We start from the raw sequence: 20,296 nt of genomic DNA, 5'->3' as shown, positions 1-20,296 counted from the left end.
TGTTGGCACATGCAATATCAATTGATATCTTAGTGTTTTTTAAGGTCTTTTAACTTGTGGCTTTGGGGCACACATTAAGGTACATTAAATACATACACCTTTAAACTTTATCTTATTACTTGAAATTAGGGGTGCAACTTAATCCAGTTCAAACCTAGAACCGAACCAAACCGATAGCTTTGGGTTGGTTTGGTTCAGTTTGGAACAAGTTGTGGTTCGGTTTTTAATTTAGAAAATGGAGAACCGATCAAATTTGATTTGGTTCCAGTTCAAGACTTGTATAAAATGAATCAAATCGAGAATCGAACCTTATAAATAAATAAATAAATTTATTCAATTATATGAATTGTTTTAGGAGTTAAGACATAGATTAATGATTTTTTTAAGGATAAATTAATGATTTTCTTTTTATAAATAGATTAATGATTTATTATACAAAATTTATTTATTTATTAAAAATATGTCATTTCCAACTAAGTTTATAGGATATTGGCAACCTATAGAACCGAACTGAACCAAACCGACCTTAGTTTGGTTTGGGCTGGTTTGGTTCTAATGGCATTTTGATTCGGTTCTGATTCTTATTTAATGAAGAAACCAACCTATGTGGGTTCAATTCTGATTTAGCCACAAACCGAATCAACTTGCAACCTACTTAAAATAACCTTAAAGAAATATTTTCCTACCAAAAAAGCCCTCATGCTTATTTCTATTGTGTTTTAAATTCTTACAAAAATTCATGTCGACATGACTTGAAGCCCAATATTTTTTATTAACATTTCTTGATCGGATGGCTATAATTCAACCATCAGGCTTAATTTTCTTTTATGGGTCCAAATAAACTTTTATATGCTAGTGGGTCTTATTAATTGTGCCATTTGTCATTTTTGAGGCAATCAATGAAAACGTGTCCAACGAGCCTTATTAAGATAGTGAGGAAAAAAAAGCTTTACTAAGCCTCATCCACCGTAAAAATGACCTTGGGATGCATAAACATGTCCTCAAGATTCGTAAAATCTTGAATTCTTTTTTTGTATATTTCGAGGTTTTTTTGGCGGTGGATGAGCCTTAGTAAGGCCCTTTTTCCCACTATGTCAGTAAGGAAAAGATTTCTCGTAAAAATATGTATTTTCCTCGAGATTATAACCCACAATCAAAACCCTAGTAAGGTTAAAGATCTCACAACCCTTAAAATGAGAAGCCTTTACTTCTAACCAAACTCTCTGTTGGAGCTCGCAGCAGCGCATAAGAGCAGTCATGGTAATCGAACTCATGTTAATTCGATTTGATCTTCAATTTTTTTCTCAATCTTTCTTATACTGATTCACCCTTTATTCGATCTGTTTTCTTGATCTTTTAGGTTAAGTATTCGAGAGAACCGGATAACTCGACCAAGTGTAAGTGTTTCGAACTGATCTTTCTTTGCTTTGCTATTCTCTTAGTATTCGATCTGGTTTGATTGAATCTAGAATTTTTCTACTATTCTGGTTCTGCCATTCTTTTTCGTTCGAACATCTAGGGGTTTCGTGTCAAGATCGATCTCTGTTTACTATTTTAAATTGTGTTTCTGCTTAGATTTACTACTCGCTTTTGTGTTAGAGTACATGATATGGCCTTCATGAGCTCTGATTTGATGTTTGTTGTGCTCACGTTTCAGCCTGCAAGGCCAGGGGTTCGGATCTTAGAGTTCATTTCAAGGTACGTTGATTTGGTGGTTTTCGAGCTTTGGAAAGAATGTGTTTTTGAATAATATTTCAGTTGTACGCGTTAAGTCATCTTTTATATTTGTCTAATTTCCACCAAAGTGTCTATTTTTATTTGATGATTCTACCAATTTATTTAACTTCAGGCTATCATTATGGGAAAAAATAAAATAAAAATGGAAACGTAAAGAATAATCCTATTGTTTCTTATATTTTTAGTACAAATCTGCCTTTATGGAGTAGAAAATTATGATTGGTTCCAGGGGCGGAGCCAGGATTTTCTTGTAGTGGGGCGAAACTATAGTTGCCCGATAAGGTTGAAGAACATGAACATGAGTGGTTTTGAGGCAAAAATTCATGGGTTTTTTTATTAGAGGTTGTAGAAAAGGGCATTTAGATCATGTCTTATTAGTCTATGAGAGAAGACCTAAGAAAATGGGCAATGTCCTCAGTGGGGGTGGGTGGGGTAAATAGCTAAATATTAACCAAATAAAAGAGTTCTATTAAACCCAAACTTGAGTGGGTTGGGGGCAACTGCCAAAAATTTGTGGAGGCAAACTCAAAATACATCCAATTCGGAGAGCGTACTTAAAAAAAAAAAATTGTGGGGGCAACTGCTCTCACTGTAAGAATCCACCCCTGATTGGTTCTGTTTATTGTTGTGTAATTATTAAGAGTTTACATCTAAAGGGAGAAAAAAAAAAGCAAAGTTTTGTTGCCTTTGTGAAATGGGTCGCTTTTGAACTTAGTGCAATTAGTCCATTGCTATTGTGTGAACCAATGTAGAATGTAGATCATTTAACAATAAAGAGTTTTCTGTTTCATTTGAAATTTATTTACAAGCAAAAGTGTTTATTGTGGCATTGTATCTAGTGTTCTTAATGCTTGCTATTTGACTTGTACTTATCCTGAAGTAAAAAAGCAGGGACTTATTTTTCTACATGAGCTAGTCTCCCGTAAGCTTCAGGGATATTGCTATAAAATCATTATTGGGTGAACCCCTGTAGGCTCTTTGTGCTTGGGACTTGTGGTTCAATCAATGATATGACATTGTTAAACATTGGTTTCCTCGAGATTATCTAATTTGTTCGTTTCTTCAATAGTACATAAAAACTAAACTATAAAACAAGGTCTAAGATGGTAAATATATATGGTGTATTATTGGTGTTTGTTTAGTGTTGAAATATCCAATTCATTGTGATGTGAACTTCTTTTTCATAGTAAAGAAACTTATTTTTGATTTGGTACGGCTGTGGTGTTTTGTGTTTGTCATTGGCATCACCTTTGTTATTGCAACTGCGTTTGTATCTTCTCACACTTCCTGAACGTTAATTGAGGTTTGACTTGTACTTATCCTGAAGTAAAAAAGCAGGGACTTATTTTTCTACATGAGCTAGTCTCCCGTAAGCTTCAGGGATATTGCTATAAAATCATTATTGGGTGAACCCCTGTAGGCTCTTTGTGCTTGGGACTTGTGGTTCAATCAATGATATGACATTGTTAAACATTGGTTTCCTCGAGATTATCTAATTTGTTCGTTTCTTCAATAGTACATAAAAAACTATGGAACTTATAAAAAAGGTGTATTTGTTTTATAGTGTTGAAAATATCCAATTCATTGTGATGTGAACTTCTTTTTCATAGTAAAGAAACTTATTTTTGATTTGGTACGGCTGTGGTGTTTTGTGTTTGTCATTGGCATCACCTTTGTTATTGCAACTGCGTTTGTATCTTCTCACACTTCCTGAACGTTAATTGAGGTAGTGAGAGAGAATATGACCCACTTGCAATAACAAAAGATGTGCCTTTAGACAGAGAAGTGAATGGATGATTTATTCGGTAGACACCTAAATTTTGGTATGAAGATTTCGATGATGATGATTGCATTACCTTAGTGAGTTTTTCATGTGATGTGTGTCCAGTAAATGCGTACAACAGCAATGAATTTTGAATGGTTGAATACTTAATAATAAAAAATCTTTGCTTAATAACCACGTAATTGGGTTCCTTTACTACACTGATTCTAATGTTTTAGAGTGCTTGAGCTGATATCCTTTTGAATCCGTCTTTTCTTTATTCTCAGAACACAAGGGAGACAGCCCACGCTATAAGAAAGTTGCGGTTGGACAAGGCCAAAAGTTATTTGGAGGATGTTCTTGCTCATAAACAAGCCATTCCCTTCCGTCGCTTCTGTAGGGGTGTTGGTCGAACTGCTCAGGCAAAGAACCGCCACTCAAATGGACAAGGTCGCTGGCCTGCTAAATCTGCAAAATTCATTCTGGATTTGCTAAAAAATGCAGAGAGCAATGCTGACGTATGTTTAATGCAGATTGCTGTTTTCTTTATGGAATTGTCGTATTATCTTCTTCTATTAACCATCTTCCCGATTGCTGTTTATTTATTTTGTAGGTGAAAGGCTTGGATGTTGATTCTCTCTATGTCTCACATATCCAAGTAAACCAAGCCCAGAAGCAGAGGCGTAGGACGTATCGTGCTCATGGAAGAATTAACCGTGAGTTGACTTTTTCACTTGCCTGTTTTTATTTTTTTATTTTTTATTTTTATTTTCCCGCTTTCTTTTAATATTTTGGCTTTGCTGACAGCCTATATGTCATCTCCTTGCCACATCGAGTTGATTTTGTCTGAAAAAGAGGAACCAGTCAAGAAGGAGGTATTGCATAAAATTCATAGTATAATTTTTAATATATGAAAAAAAACAAATAGTTTTAGCTGGGTCAGAGAGTGATGTATTTAGTTTGTAATTTTGTTGTTTTGTTTTAATTTAGACTTTTTCTGGATTTTTTTCAGGCTGATACTCAACTAGCTCCGAGGAAAGCCAAGGCTGGAGCCCTAAGGAGTGGTGCTTCCTCTTGAGTGGTGGGGGAGAGTCCCTTTTTTTTTTTCCCCTTTCTAGTTTGGAATTAATTAAAGATGCTGAGATTTCGAATTTTTGACTAAGAATTGTTGGAACATTTCTTTTGATTACTAGTATGGCTGGGTCCTTATTAAACTACAAAAGTTGGTAGTTCATGTGAATTGTTTATTGGGGGAATGCACTTGTTACTCAAGTAATTTCAACGTTTGGCAGATTGAATGGGGGTGAATGTCATATGACCTCTTTAATGTTTTCTATAAGATTGTGATCTTGACTTTGACTAAACGTGGTCAAGACAGGCATATTCAATTTTGGGGGTCACATGGATTGGAAAGTGAGTCTCACATGCCTGATGAGATTGTCTTGTGTTGATGTTGTTTACTGAGTTTACCTTGGCACTAGCACAACTTATGCCACTGTGCAGTAGCGCTTAATGTGATTTTCGGTACTTGGCATGGCACCCTGACCTTTTCAGGTGCCCAATTAGCATCACGTGACACTAGAGTTGCCTTGATATATTTGGATTTATATATGACCCAGGGACAGTTTTGTATTTGGGGAGCTCAACATAACTTGCATTCTTGGGTACCATCAGAAGAATCTAATAGTCGTGTTGATGGTAAATGTTTCTGGACATGTAAGGCTTATGGCTTATGCTAGTCAGACAAGGACTCATGCCAATATGGTCCCTATGTTGAAGTTTTGACAAAGACCATTATAGTCGAGGATTCATGTGCTTGCATAACTTCCTCCACTCCCACGGCACATCTAAGCTAATGTACACATGTAGGTATATTTAGAGAGCTGCTATTGTCACATCAACTTTTTACTAATGCCACACCAATTCTTATGTAAATCACCAAAGAATTGCACACAGTTGGTGTGGTAATAGTAACGTGCTCTATATTTAAGGTACTATCTTAGTTTTTGTTTTAAAAAAAAATTGGGAAAGAAAAAATGGAAGCAAAGACAGAACACATGTTAAATGGAAAAATTAAGTGAAAAAAAAGCTGAAAAGCACATTTCCTAATTTTTGAAGACAGTTTTAAAAATTGTCTAAGATGAAGATGACTTGCCCATGTCATGTTGGTGTCGTTTGTGTGAAATAATGTAGACTTTCAATATGAATCGTCTGACATTTCTAAGAGGAGACCAACATTAAAATCTAAATGACTGAAATGCCTAGTCTTCAACCTCCAACCAAAATCTAAACGGCTGAAATGCCTAGTCTTCAACCTTTATCCGAAATCCTTTGATTTTTATTTTTGGTAACAACATCATTTTCAAAGCTCTTAACCTAAAACCTTATTTCTTTTATTCCAAAAGTCTTTGAGCTCTTCGACTTTTATGATAAATTATTTTTACATATTCGACTTTTATGGGGCCTTAAGTCAATCATGTCTCTTGTTCATTGGTCTTGTTAACATGTGTAATAAATACACTTTGGAAATTGGAATTTATAGTAAAAACTTCTAAAAAGTTATTTTTACCCAAATGCCCTCAGATTCTAATTTTCGAAGTGTAACAAAACCCCTTATTCATAGGGTTCGTAGGTTGAAAAGGGGCGTGCCATATGTTAAAAACACTGGGGTATCTCTTATATATTAATCAAAACATAAGGGTGTGTATCTAAATCATCCTATAATAGTTACACTCTTCACTTCCCCTACTTGAAAATGGTTTTAAAACTCGGTTTCACGTCTTGTTTCAATCATGTCAGATATCAAGTTGTCTTGAATTTTTTTTTTTTTTTTTTATATGTTTGAGACATTTAGTCCAAAAAATTTTAAAAATGAACGTGAGGTATTAAATTTCATCCTAAAAATTGACTTGTGCATCTGTCTCGTTCATCCCAGATACCAAGACGAATTGGACGAGTCGTCTCGGTGTCGGACGAGTTTTGAAACCATTTAAAACTCTAGAACACATCAATATCAAAGCTGTGGCAAAGAACGAAAAGAAATTAAAAAGAACGAAAAGAAAAAAAAAAAAAAAAAAACCAGTGATGGTTTCGACAAGGCGAAGCGGATCCCTACCAAAGAATAACAACAAGAGATCTTCGCCTTCAGATGAGAAACCCTCGTCTCCTAAGAGACAGAAGGTCTCAAATTCGATCTTCTGTAGTCTTGAATATCTAAATTCCTTATTTCTATCAATTCTACCTATATGTCATCTTCGATTTCTTAATTTTTAGGTCGAAAATGGTGATTCAGCGAACAACGAGAATTCGAAGGAGTTATGTTCGTCTCCAGTATCGGATCATGTCGAATGTGCTCCAATAGATCCACCGATATCTGCCAACGCTTCCTCTGGTGCTGCTGATGGGAAAAACGGTGCAGAAACAGTGAATCCTGTTTCAGCACCAATCTCTGGAGGTAATTATCTGTTTATGTTGGTGAATTGATATCTAAGACTGTTTTAATATGTATTTGTGTTAAAATTTTGAAATTTTGAGTTCGGGATTTGGTTATTGTTCTCTTGAAGGGTCTTCTCCAATTGTGGAGGATAGACCGAAGAGCTCTTTCTCTACTTGGAGTGTGAATCAGAAGCAGAACCACCCTAATTTCATCACTTGGAGTCCTTGGTGCAAACTTCTGTCTCAGTACTCTCAGGTAATTCAGGCCGATTTTGCGAACTTGGGAAGGTCTTCTTTCATTTTCTTGTTATTTAATTCTCCACAGTTTTTTCCTTAATTTGAAGTGTTTGTATTAAAGATTTGACCTTTCATTCCACGTTTAATCATTTGGTTGCATTGCAATTTGGGCCCTACCATTTAAACTATTTTATTGTAATTTGAGGGCTTGCTTGCATTGCCATCTCTATGCCAAGAGTGAAAAAAAAAAAAAAAATTAGATTTTTGAAAGACTTAAATTTTATTTGTATCCATGTAGGGTCAGCTGAAACCGCATTCTTTGTTAGATTATTGGGTTGTTTTTCTTCTCACTAAAATTATTCCTTTATGTTGTTTTGGCAGAACCCAAATGTACCCATCTGCTCACCTATTTTCACCATTGGTTCAAGCAGATCCTGCAATTTCTCTTTAAAGGAGCAAACCGTTAGTGCGAATCTATGCCGTATCAAGCATACTCAAGTATTATTTTGAAATTTAACTCACTAAAAATTCCCGATTATTGTTCTCTGTTGGGTGGGAAACATATGTTAATTAGAGTGGTCTAATTGGGTTACTTAGATTTCTTGTATTTTTAGATGTAAACTCCGTAATGTGTACATGCAGTATAAATATTCATTGTTTGTCGGCATGCTCAGCGTGATGGTAGTGTTGTTGCTGTGCTCGAAAGCATGGGGAGCAAGGGGCACGTGCAAATAAATAGGACGAAGATCGTTAAGAAGAATACCAGCTCAGTTCTCAACTCCGGGGATGAGGTTATCTTCAGTTCACCCGGGAACCATGCTTACGTATCCTTTCAATTATTTCACCTTAATCCCACTAGTTTCCTTTCTTTCTCCCTACTTTTTTTTTATATTATGAATGAAAATGTTTTATTAAAAGTGAAATGGTCGAGATGACCATTCAAAAGGGCGAATAAAAAAAAAAAAGAAAAAAAACAACCCTTAAGAGCTTCCCACTCGGTTACAAACCCAATCCTATCTACTCAAAATAATCCTCAAAAAAGACCCCTCTAGCTTCAATAAAAACCTAGCTCCAATGAAATAGGAGGCCTAAAATGTCGACAACGATCTCGTGCTCTTCTCTCTCTCTTGCCTCGAAGATCTTTGCATTCCTTACCCTCCACACCGTCCAACAATTTTATTTTTTTGATAGGTCCGTCAACAATTTTTCTATTTTTCTTTTTTCCCCCTTGGGATTCCTTAAATTATCTATACTGTAGATTTTCCAGCAACTCCCTGCTGAGGCTGTAGCTAAGGTACCTACATCAGTAGGGGTGGTGGAGAATCAAACCGAAGCAGGTAAAGGACTGCTCCTTAAAAAGAAGTCTGGGGTCTCTTCGGGTGTGGCTGAGGAATCTATCTTGGCATCTCTGTCAAGCCCAAGATAAGATTTATCATTTTTGACAAGATGACCTCTCACCTTTTTGCGTGTGATGGTCCAGGTACTCTTGATGGCCAGGAAAGTAAAGGCAATTCTGATTTGAGTGGAGGGAATGATAAAACTGATGATGTTGTAGAAACTGGCAAAAGCCTTCACCTTGACAACATTGGAGATTCCAGGATAGAGTCAGACATTGTAATGCTTTCTGGGGTTAATTTTGCAGTTGTTGATCGGATGGAGTTATTGTGGTATGCTGATTTGAAATTGAACAACTAATAACTTTATGACAGGTTTTGGATGAAAGAAAGGAATTGGCCGGAGATTCTCAGCCAGCATCAACATCAGGTATACCTCCACGAGGTGTAGCACTCAAAGATATTCACTCGAGTATTGTTGATGGGAGAGACATAAAAATCTCTTTCGATAATTTTCCCTATTTCTTGAGGTATGAATCTTCCTTTGAATGGTTCTTTTTTCTATCTATATATGAGCTCTTTGATATTTTTCTTATCCCCATTTCCTTGAGTTCCACTGTATTATTCTTGCGACAGTGTAGCTCAAGTATGTTGGAATGTTCTCCCATTCTTGGAGCATTCTTCTATTCTTGAACTTTCTTTGATCTCTGTTTTATTTGCTCTATTTGATAGTGAATATGTGTTGCAAGACCATGTTTTTTGTTAGAATGTGAGAATTATTTAATATCATTTTCTTGCGTGCTTGGTTCTTACAGAAGATTTAATTGTTGACACTCAAGTTTCTGGTTCTGGGTATTCACCCTATTTGCTAAAGATATTTATTGCCATGCCATGCTGGTTTGTAGAAATTGACCTTTAGTACGCAAATATAATCGTAGTAAGGTCATTATGAAAGGAAGGACTGAAGAGGCTGAGCAACATTGATTTTAGTTATCTTAAACATGAGTTAATATAGGGAATTAGATGATATGATATTATTCTGGAGTAACGTCATTGTTCAACTACTTATCATAAAATTCTTGGCAAACAGTTGTGTGTGTGTGTATGCAAAACTAGAATAATACCCTATTAACATCAGGACAATTGTTGAATAGAGTTGAATTAAAAAAATCATAAAATTCCTGGCAAAGAGTGGGGGGAAGGGTTGCAAAGCAAGATAATACTGAATTAACATCTAGACAGTTGTTGAACTAAATGCAAATATAAATATTATCCAGGTAACCACCAACAATATTTTTTTAATCGATAAGGAATATTTAGTGGGAGAAAAGATATCGCTGTCACTGGTCTTTGTTGCACATGACCAAATCATCTCAATTGACTTTGTTAGTTTATTACAACTTGGAGTTGGGACTACGATATGTTCATTTTTAGTCATTCCACTAGTCATCTCAACATTCTCATCTTTTCACGCACATTTGTAAAAGTGTTTCCTGATTTTCCGAAACTTATCTCCATAAAGGATACTAGTTTTATTGCCGTCTTATAAAATTTACCCTTCAAAGGAATTGGAATGTGTATTTGCGTAATGCTACAAAAGTCACCTCCACTTTAACTCCTCAAGTTCTAACTTCATGGGTAACATCTTCCGTAATCTTTCCATCCTTGTGGATATTAACGATAGTGATCACTTCAAGCTATTTCTTGGCCATCAAATTGACAACCGCAGTGTGTCTTTACGAAGGTTACATCCCACGTACTCTATCTTTGTCCAACCCAATCTCTCCATTCACTTGTGTGGATCTCTTTTGGAATCCATTACCTGTTCCAAGCCAAATACAGGAGGGTTATGTCAAATTGGCAGCCAGAGTAAAATCTTTACCATCTGATTCTTTGTTTTAGAATTCAAAAGTTCTATTCCAACAGGAGCTCCTATTCACTTTCACCTTGCCAAAACATTTGTAAGATGGGATAAGAGGTCTGAAGCAAATGAAATTACTCCAAAAAAGACATGGAACATATAGCATACATAAATGGGGCCCTTCTCCATAGGATGTCTGTGATGCCATTTAAAATCATGTGGCTTTAAGTGTCAAAAAGAAGAAGAAAGAAATAAAAACGCCATGTAGCTTTAAGTTTACACCTTTTTTTCTTTGTTTCAGTTTGTAACAAAATTTGCTAAATTATGTTGTGCTTTCTTCTGTATGAATCTGCAATATTCATTATTATATGTATGCCACTTTTCTCAAGGGAGTCATTCTCACACAATAATTGGTTTTTTGAACATTTCACAATGTACTTGTAACATTTTATCAATGTAACTTCAGTATCCCTTTTTTTCCTGTTACAGTGAGAGCACAAAAAATATGCTGATTGCTGCAGTATTTATACACCTGAAACATAGAGAATTTAGGAAATATACGTCCGAACTTCCTAGTGTGAGTCCAAGAATTTTGCTGTCTGGTCCTGCAGGTCAGTGGGATTTTCCTACCTTTCAAGATTTCTTTAGGAAACTGAAGACTGTATTCAGTTTCTTAAATTACATTCACCAAATACAGACTATTCATTTTTGCTTGTAAATGTTTGTGCAGGGTCAGAGATATATCAGGAGATGTTGTCAAAGGCACTTGCTAATCATTTTGGGGCTAAATTGCTAATATTTGATAATCACTCGCTTCTGGGTGTAAGATGCACCTGATTAGTGGAAAAAGCTGCTTTGTTTTATAACTGATGATTATTTGATTGGAATGTGTACACATTTAAAATATATATATATATATATATATATATATATATATTCTTGTATAACAAATTATCATTATCACTACCTCCCCATCACCCGAATCTCATTGTGGTTATATAATTACTATAACTGTTACCATTTCCATTATCAATTTTACTTGCTCGTGAATGAAGTTTAATTAGCTCTTATTTATTAATTGTAAACGTGTGCAGGGTTTATCATCAAAGGCGGTAGAGCTTCTGAAAGATGGATTGCGAGAAAAATCCTGCATTTGTGCCAAGAAACATCCAATAAATGCTGACATGGTTAAGAGCACAACTTCAGCGAGAGGGAAAGATTCCTCAGGTGCTACAAATGCACTTTCTGTCTATATGGATTCACAACCAAAGCCAGTAATTAACACTGCACCTTCCTCTTCTGTGACATCTAAGAATCATCCGTTTAAAATGGGTATGTCTCTTTAACTGTTACTTTTGTAAGGGCCTTTAATCCTCTTCAATTTTTTCTTGTGGAGATACATTTTTATGTTTTTTTTTTTTTTTTTGACGTAGCTATAATTTTCAAATATTAAACATTCAGGTGATAGAGTAAGATACGTGGGTCCAATTTCAAGTGCCTTATTTCCAGGAGCATCACCCCCTTCAAGGTACAATTCTTTTACACTTCATCTTTCTGGGTAATTCTTACTATGTTTTCATTTCAGTAACTTTTCAGTTCTGGTGCTATTCATTGTTTAGTTCCTCTTCACAGGCCCATTATGAATCATTAGATTCCGTTTACTGTTTCTGAAGTCTACGAGCTTGTAGATGCATTTTCACTTCTTAGGATTAGTTGCTTCTGAAGTATCTAAAATCTGTTAAATTTTTCATGTAACCTTGGATGGTTTGTAGAGGGGCTATATAGAATTCTACTAGCATCCAAAATAAGGAAAGACAACTAATCCTAATCTGATCTAAAGCTTGATCCATATGATCTAGTCAATCCTAAAGCTTCTGATTCCACTGGATCGACAACTGATGAAACTTCTCAATTACATCGACCCTGCGGTACCGGTAACCCTTCATTCTTTTCTCGTATGCCTGCTAAGCAACTTGCAACAAACTACAGTACCGGCTGGTTATGGCTAATATTCTCTATAACTTTTGTTTTGGTATCGTCATTCATTATATAATTTACATGCATACCTCAACCATAGACTCAACACCCATCTTTCCTTAACACAATCACACTATTGTAAATGTTTCACCAAAATTAATAGAGTCTTGAAGGTGAATAAAATAGAAATTTATAGTTATTTTATTGGTTGCACAATGTTAGATTGGTTCAATGGTAAATTGTAGGTTTTTTTACTTTCTTCACATTTCCATTTGATGTGAATTTATTGATTATCTTGCGTTTATTGATTCCTTTCATATATAGAGGGCCAACTTATGGATGCCGGGGAAAAGTTCTTCTACCTTTCGAAGATAATATTTCGTCCAAAATTGGTGTACGATTTGATAAACCTATTCCTGAAGGGGTTGATCTCGGGGGTCTATGTGAAAGAAATCATGGATTCTTTTGCAATGGTGATGACCTACTTTGCAGTACCATATTCCTTTAATTGTGAAGCTTCTAACCTGAATACAGATGTTTTCGAGACTTGTGGCCTCAAATTCTGTACATTTTGTTTACGGTTTCTTTCTTTGTAGGAAATGATCTTCGTCTAGAAATACCAGGTGCAGAGGATTCGGACAAGTTGCTAATCAGCACATTATTCGAGGTGTCCATTTTATTGCTTAGTTTAATCTCTTCAGTGACATTATTCTTGCGCTGCATTATCATTTTACTGGTTGTTCTTCATTTCTTATTTCTAGGTTGTATCTTGTGAAAGCAGAAACTCTCCTTTCATTTTGTTCCTGAAAGATGTTGAAAAGTCTATCATTGGTTCAGAATCATATTCAGCATTTAAGAGCAAGCTTGAAAGGCTTCCTGATAATGTTGTCGTAATTGGTTCACACACTCAGAATGATAGCCGTAAGGAAAAGGTAATGCCGTGTTATTCTCCTTGCTATCGCTACATTAAGACTCTTTGTTCTTTGATTGTATTTCTCAATATATATATAAGTAAAACTGATGATATTCTAATATTTATTTTGTTATTGGCATTATGAATTTTTTTTCTTCTTTTTCACCTTGATTCCTTCTTGTCTACTTTGCAGTTGCATCCTGGAGGTCTGCTTTTCACAAAATTTGGAAGCAATCAAACTGCCCTCCTTGACTTCGCTTTACCGGTAAGAAAGTTCTGTTATGGAACTCATTGCCTTCTTTTTCGGAGAATAACACTTATTCTAGCATGGAAAGTTTGAGGGGATTTTTTTTTTGGTAAATCGAAATCCAAATAATATTTATTTCTTGAAGTGGCTCTTCTGGGCATTCATCGAAATGATGTATAGATTTTTTTTAATGGAAAAAGATTAAAACAAACCAACCTAGGAGGATGAGAAGGCCTGCCCTGGACTAAAACAACAAAAAAGAATATCTTAAATCACCCCATTGGCAATATTATCCTGTCTAGATACAAATCCTCAAATAATAAGCCCATCACCATCACAAGGGCATTCTGTTTTGCTTATGCTTTCCTGTTGCGGTGGACTGCTTGATTGTACCACCACAATTATTCTTATGTTCTTGCCTACTATTAGCAACTTGTTTCATCCTGTTGGAGGTACTGAGCTGCGAATCAGTCCCGGTTCAATTCGCTATGGGTACGTGAAAATTAGCGAACCAAACTACTTACGTTATTTTGCCTTAATTTCTTCACACCCCTCCACATGTTGTTATATTGAGATACCCCCCCCCCCCCCTAAAATTTTAAATTGATAGAATGCCCCTTTGACCTTGGTCTTTACTAATAAACTGATGAAAATGACCAAATACCTTTATCTTTTTTACCCTATTCATCACTTCAACCTTCAAATGCCCTCATCTCAGTCTACCCTTACAAATTGGGTTCATTCTCAAGTGGCGAACCACGAACCCGAATTCGAACTGAGTGAACCCACTAATCAGGTAACATAGATGAGGAAGTGCGCTTCCAAGATTTCTTATTTAATTGGGATGTCATTTGTGATTAGCTTCCAGCCGTGTAGTTTTATTTTCTTTTTCTGTTTTGCTTGTAGTGTTGTTCGGGGGCTATCTCAGCCTCCTTCTTATCTCTTCTTCATTTATAAAATTTTATACTTATCAAAAAAAAAAAAAAAAAGATGAGTACCTCCAAGAAGTGCACATTAGATGATTGAAGCAGCAACTCTGTCGGAAACTGTCACTATATTTTGAACTTTTTTTTTTCTCTCTTGGGCATCCTTGGGATCTGATTATTTCAAAATATTTCCCGTGAAGAGTTGTTTCACAATCTATTTTGATAAGCTCTTCCAAGTTTGACTATTTGAAATTTCTCTCCGAGGACAGACTGATTCAATGTTGGTTTTTTTACATAAAAGCTTGTGACAATCATTTTTTCTATCAGAAGTACTAATCCTTTTACCAAGGAAAAAAGAAAGTTGTACATCCTTTTAATATTCATTATTCAGAGAAAAATGGGAGAGAAGCATATTACACAGGACAAGCCCAAGACATGAAAATGGATTTTGTTATGTGTAGACAAATCCTCCTGCAACACATCCTGGTTTGTCACTAACTATTTGATTTATAAATGCTTTATTGCATTTATTTGCTTTATAAAGAAAAACATGTTGCATCTATTAGATAAATGAGAAACAGAAACTTGAGAACTTTATAAGATTTTTCACAAATACCATAGGAACACCAAGGATGAGACTAATCAGCCTAGCTAATGACATTGAAAGAATCGTATTTTAGCTGTAAAAGGAGATAGAAATCTATAGAAGGAAGATTTATTGGTTTCAGAGTTTGAATTTCATAACTAGAAATTGAGTTGCAGAGGGAACAAATCTGTCCATTTTAGGACCCCTACAAACAATAGTGCCTGTAGCTTGTACCACACCACACTTTTTTTTGGTGGATTGGTAAGCTGTTTTGAGATCAGTGACTCACTCCACATCACACCTTACTAGTTACTAGTGGTCAATAAAGGAATTATTCTGAGCACCTCTTCTTACAAGTCGAGTGTCACTGTGACAGTTTGTGCATTTTGACTGGACATCATCAGTGTTGTCTGTGACCTTCCATGATTGTGGTAGATCTTTACACTGCCTTTTTCTTATGAGATCTTGCATGTTTCAGCGTTTCATAAGAGACAATGTTGACATAGGTGGACCTATTTGACAAAGTGTCAACTTCTTTAAGTTGGTAAGATGTGTTTGGGTGTTGTTCCCACATCCTAGGTTCAAATCCCCTTGAACCCACCGCCATTTCGCTAATGACTAACCCTTCGTATATTAAAACAATAACAATGTATGAGCATCCTTGGCCTCTCTATTTCAGTGTGAGCTTTTGGCTAGTTTTTGTGATACAATTTGAAACTGGTTTTCAGTTTCTCTCATTTTTAGCTTCTATATTTCTGGTTTAAAATGCTGATTGTTGTAGATGTATGTAACTTATCTTGGTAGCCTGTTCTATAATTGATATACAGGTTGCAGAGTGAAACATGTGTGGAGCTTGGGCACCAAATGGGTTTTGTAAATTTTTATCTGAACATTCAACCTCCTTTATTTACTTCTCTCAGGATAATTTTGGGAGACTGCACGATAAAGGCAAGGACGCTACTAAAACTGCAAAGCTATTGACTAAACTTTTCCCCAATAAAGTTACCATACACATGCCACAGGTGCTTATAGCGTGAATCCAGGTTTTATTGTCTTTTACTTCATACATTATCTAATGGTAATTCACAAATGGTGCAGGATGAGACTCTTCTCGTGGATTGGAAACAACAGTTGGATCGAGATGTTGAGACCGTCAAAGCTAACGGAAATTTGATCCACCTTCGTGCGGTAAGCAATTTTCCTGAAGTCACGTCTCCTGTTAATTCAAGCGTCTTCAAGTATTCTCTTATTATTTCAATCCATGTTGTAGAACTTTCAACTTGAAAGTTCCTTCTAGTTGATGTTGTTAGTGGTCTTCATTGCACATGGCCAAATCATTCCAATTGACTTTCCCTTAGGGTTTGTTTGATTGCATGGAAATTACTTTTCCATGGAATTCCAAATCCATGGGAAAATGGGTATGGTAGTAAAATGAAGAAGAAGAAATATCTGCTATGCTCATTTTATGAAAAGGCTGCTTCTTGATTGTCCAACATGCATGTACATAAAGCATAGTCAGTCTTGCTACTTCCTTGTAAAATTCCCCATTTAATTTGATTGAGATGTGTCAGTCACATGAAATTCTAGAAGAACACCTCCACTTCACTCACATACTCCATGTGGCTAGATGGATCCTATGCTATTGGATTTACTTTTGTACTCGCATTTTTCCAGTTTGGTGATAAATCCCTTGTGTACTTTCACTGCAACTGGTCATAGTTTTGGTTTATCCTTCCTAGTGGGCGTCATAAGTAAACACTTGACTACATTTCACTAAAATTGGACTCTGCTGTAGTATATCACCTCTGGGGATGCTCTCATGAAAAAATGAAACAAAGGATCTTCTTTTAGTCTGAGTGCAGCTCTTCATCATATGCAGGTTTTGGATCGCAGTGGGCTGGAGTGCGACGGACTTGAGACTCTATCTGTTAAAGAGCATACACTTACTAATGAAAGTATGTATTCATTTTATCATTTCATGACAAAGATATGTTTCCTTCGTGAAATGATTAGTTTACATACTAATAGGAAATGTGTAGAAAAAATTATGTCTTTCGCATGTGTTGCAGGTTCAGAGAAGGTAGTTGGATGGGCCCTAGGTCATCATCTCATGCAGAACCCAGAGGCAGGTGAGGAAGATGGAAAGCTTGTTTTGTCTTGCAAGAGGTATTAATCACATGTTCATCACATTATCAACAATATAAATTGTTACGATTAGTAGAAGTATTCATAAGTGGTAAATCATACAATAATCAGTAGAATTGCAATTGTGGCAGCATCCTGCATGGGTTTGGAATTCTACAGGCCATCCAGAATGAATCCAAAAGTTCGAAGAAGACACTCAAGGTGATACTTGTAAATTAGTATCTAGGAGCCTCTGAAAACTGGTATTTCCATTTATGATATTGCCAGGGACCATAAAACACAATCCATCGGTTTATTTTGAAGTTGATGTTTCCTGGAAGGAGTCTACATCTTCACTTAGAAGTTTTTTATTAATTATTTTCTTGGGTTAAATGTGTTGGGCAACCTCAGGATGTTGCAACTGAGAATGAATTTGAGAAAAGGCTTCTGGCTGATGTGATTCCACCTAGTGATATTGGAGTAACATTCGATGACATTGGAGCTCTAGAAAACGTTAAGGATACATTGAAGGAGTTGGTGATGCTTCCTTTACAAAGGCCCGAGTTATTTGGCAAAGGGCAGCTAACAAAGGTTTGCAGATTTCTCTCTTTCCAACACTAAATATGCTATATTTGAAGAATCAGTTTTTTTTTTTTCTTTTCCCTTTTTGAAAGATAAAAAATTATCGAAGGAGAAAATAGAAGATCAATAAGACCTATGAAAGCTTTATGTCCACATATCTGTCATCTGTATAAGATGAAACTTACTTGACCATCCATCCACCATTCCATTGCTTAAGTTATTCAAGTGTGTTCCAGAGAGATTTCCACAATGAGTTCTTTGTGCAGCCTTGCAAGGGAATCCTTCTATTTGGACCCCCAGGAACAGGAAAGACGATGCTTGCAAAAGCTGTGGCCACTGAAGCTGGAGCAAACTTCATCAACATCTCAATGTCTAGCATCTCATCTAAGGTTTGTAACTCTGAGAAACTGTTCAATTCTGCTTACTTAATAATCTCTTCAGCTTCTAAGTTAAAACTCATTTTCTTATTCCAGTGGTTCGGTGAAGGTGAGAAGTATGTGAAGGCTGTTTTTTCTCTGGCGAGTAAAATTGCTCCTAGTGTTATATTTGTTGATGAGGTGAGCTTTTTACATCTCTACCTTCTCATAATCCATTATTTGTAATGTTAGCCTATTTACTTTTTTGATTGGTTCGACCTATTATCTTTTATCGTTCTTCTTCAAGGTTGATAGCATGTTGGGCCGGAGAGAGAGTCCAGGAGAACATGAGGCCATGCGCAAGATGAAAAACGAATTTATGGTGAACTGGGATGGCATACGCACAAAAGATAAAGAACGGGTTCTGGTACTTGCGGCCACAAATAGGCCTTTTGACCTTGATGAGGCCGTTATTAGAAGGCTGCCACGTAGGTAAAGTGCCACGTAATTTTTCTCAGTTAATTTCTTTCTTGAGTCATTTAGTTTGTGGTCTGTCTTACATATATGGGACTACTGTAGCAGATTCTGCATTTGCTACTAATTAGTGTTTTATCCACAGATTGATGATAAACTTGCCAGATGCTTCCAATAGATTAAAGATCCTGAAAGTGATACTGGCCAAAGAGGACTTGTCATCAGATGTTGATTTGGACGCAGTTGGAAGTTTGACAGATGGCTTTTCTGGAAGCGACCTCAAGGTTGTCTTTGCTACAACTTGGAGTCACCTTCATTAGTCAATTGGGGGGATGTGATCTTTTCAATGTCTTATGCTTGCTTTGTTCTGTTGCAGAATCTCTGTGTTGCTGCCGCACACTGTCCAATCAGAGAGATATTGGAAAAAGAAAAGAAGGTTAACATTCGTTTCATAAATTAACAGTTGATTATGGATGGTGTGTTTAAAATAGGAGGGTGTTACTGGGCAATGGCAGAGAGGCCTCCGAAATTTGTCTTCAACCATTTGAAACATATAAAGAAGTCAAAAAAGATTTTTTTAAATATGAAAAATTCCTATATAATCTCCCCATCATCGTCTATAAAAAAGTTACCGCTGTATCCTTGGAATTGATTCAAGTGCCACTAAACTTCGGTTTAAGAGAACTCCATTTTTTGTTCTCCAGTTCTCTTACGTCTTACCATGCTGTCTTTCAGTTCCTGATCACTTGTTTAGCTCTTACTACCAATACAAAGGATGATTTATATCCAATTTCATCAATAATCTTTACCTTAAAGCAACCTCATGCCATAATATCAATTCATTTCAGTCTGTTATTCCTTGCATAGCTAAGCAGATTCAATTCATATAATTTTTATGGGAATTTATTTTAAAACGGTGTACTTATAAGGTTGAACCACTGACAGGAACGGGTGACAGCATTAGCACAAGGCAAACCACCTCCAGCCCTGAGTGGGAGTGCAGATGTTCGATCTCTCAACATGGATGACTTCAGATTTGCGCATGAACAGGTACACAAGTTAAAAAAAACACTAAGCCATAAGTTGATACTAAATGTTATTGCTCCTTTTTCTCAATTCAACTCCTCAATCCATGGAACTAGGTCTGTGCAAGTGTATCATCCGAGTCTGTAAACATGAGCGAGCTGCTTCAGTGGAATGAACTTTACGGCGAGGGAGGTTCCAGAAAGAAGAGTTCTCTTAGCTACTTCATGTGAAGGCTAATTATCTATATAAAAGATTCTCGCCTTTTCTTTTTTTCTTTTTTTCACTTCGACCTCTTTATTCGGAGAAAAAAGGCCAAAAGGTTCCATCCTTGGTCCCCTGGAGCTAGTGGGGCATGTATATAACATGACAAATAGGAACATTAATACTTGCATGCATTACATGAAATAAATCGGTCAGTTTTAAGTTATATTTTGGATTAATTTTTTTCTGGGTATTTGGGGGCCGTCCAAAATCTTGAGTGGTGTGTTTCTTTGTTTTGCTCCTCACCTGGCAACTTAGTATGGAACATGGCTAACCTGCACCTTTTCTAATTCAGTTTAATTTACATGTTGTCTTCGACAACCGAGTCAGTCCGAAAAAGTGCCAGTCCATTCAAGTGGTATTGGGATGAATATTTCCTTCCCTTTCCTCTAGTGGCAGATAGTGTAGGGAGGTTGAATAATGATTTTCTGAACCTACCCCTCACCCCCTCTGATATA

The 20,296-nt window shown here is 36.1% G+C and overlaps 2 protein-coding genes and 2 pseudogenes across 3 annotated transcripts; all 4 read left to right on the top strand.

Annotated features, from left to right (window-relative positions):
- The first annotated feature begins 1,178 nt into the window (after positions 1–1,178).
- LOC147395096 (large ribosomal subunit protein uL22y-like) lies at positions 1,179–4,721 on the top strand. The gene is made up of 7 exons (XM_086454536.1): positions 1,179–1,260; positions 1,361–1,397; positions 1,658–1,698; positions 3,787–4,017; positions 4,113–4,215; positions 4,307–4,374; positions 4,512–4,721. Exons 1-7 carry the CDS (start codon positions 1,258–1,260, stop codon positions 4,575–4,577), a joined length of 549 nt encoding a protein of 182 aa, XP_086310662.1. The 5' UTR covers positions 1,179–1,257; the 3' UTR covers positions 4,578–4,721.
- On the top strand, positions 2,619–2,756 carry LOC147395098 (small nucleolar RNA snoR74; annotated as a pseudogene).
- Positions 3,066–3,203, top strand: LOC147395097 (small nucleolar RNA snoR74; annotated as a pseudogene).
- Positions 4,722–6,518: 1,797 nt separating the features above from the next.
- LOC147395095 (uncharacterized) lies at positions 6,519–20,031 on the top strand. 2 transcript variants are annotated; one of them, XM_086454280.1, is made up of 29 exons: positions 6,519–6,679; positions 6,773–6,953; positions 7,063–7,190; positions 7,553–7,669; positions 7,846–7,995; positions 8,430–8,508; positions 8,652–8,785; positions 8,881–9,035; positions 10,856–10,977; positions 11,097–11,188; positions 11,461–11,698; positions 11,828–11,894; positions 12,668–12,816; positions 12,940–13,010; positions 13,105–13,275; positions 13,450–13,521; positions 15,936–16,037; positions 16,114–16,203; positions 16,895–16,970; positions 17,085–17,181; positions 17,292–17,361; positions 17,551–17,730; positions 17,988–18,110; positions 18,195–18,278; positions 18,385–18,569; positions 18,697–18,835; positions 18,928–18,987; positions 19,497–19,601; positions 19,694–20,031. In XM_086454280.1, the coding sequence occupies exons 1-29, from the start codon at positions 6,584–6,586 to the stop codon at positions 19,805–19,807; spliced, it is 3,447 nt and encodes a 1,148-aa protein (XP_086310406.1). In that variant the 5' UTR covers positions 6,519–6,583; the 3' UTR covers positions 19,808–20,031. The 2 variants fall into 2 exon arrangements, with proteins under 2 accessions (XP_086310406.1, XP_086310407.1); XM_086454281.1 differs by lacking the exons at positions 6,519–6,679; positions 6,773–6,953; positions 7,063–7,190 and having other exon boundaries at positions 7,569–7,669; positions 7,814–7,995.
- The last annotated feature ends 265 nt before the right edge of the window (positions 20,032–20,296 follow it).

This window comes from Akebia trifoliata, chromosome 9 (genome assembly GCF_017979445.1).
Source record: "Akebia trifoliata isolate Shusen 1 chromosome 9, ASM1797944v1, whole genome shotgun sequence".
In the NCBI taxonomy this organism is placed as follows: domain Eukaryota; kingdom Viridiplantae; phylum Streptophyta; class Magnoliopsida; order Ranunculales; family Lardizabalaceae; genus Akebia; species Akebia trifoliata.
This window is presented reverse-complemented; position numbering and strand designations above follow the sequence as displayed.

What these genes read in the sequence shown, in the direction of transcription:
- LOC147395096 (XM_086454536.1), top strand. An exon ending in TGCTCATGGAAGAATTAACC is followed by an intron (nt 4,216 to 4,306) that starts GTGAGTTGACTT and finishes CTTTGCTGACAG; the next exon opens with CCTATATGTCATCTCCTTGC. An exon ending in AGGAACCAGTCAAGAAGGAG is followed by an intron (nt 4,375 to 4,511) that starts GTATTGCATAAA and finishes GATTTTTTTCAG; the next exon opens with GCTGATACTCAACTAGCTCC.
- LOC147395095 (XM_086454280.1), top strand. Translation starts at nt 6,584, where the DNA reads ATGGTTTCGACAAGGCGAAGCGGATCCCTACCAAAGAATAACAACAAG. An exon ending in GGAGAATCAAACCGAAGCAG is followed by an intron (nt 8,509 to 8,651) that starts GTAAAGGACTGC and finishes GTGATGGTCCAG; the next exon opens with GTACTCTTGATGGCCAGGAA. An exon ending in GCAAAGGGCAGCTAACAAAG is followed by an intron (nt 17,731 to 17,987) that starts GTTTGCAGATTT and finishes TTCTTTGTGCAG; the next exon opens with CCTTGCAAGGGAATCCTTCT.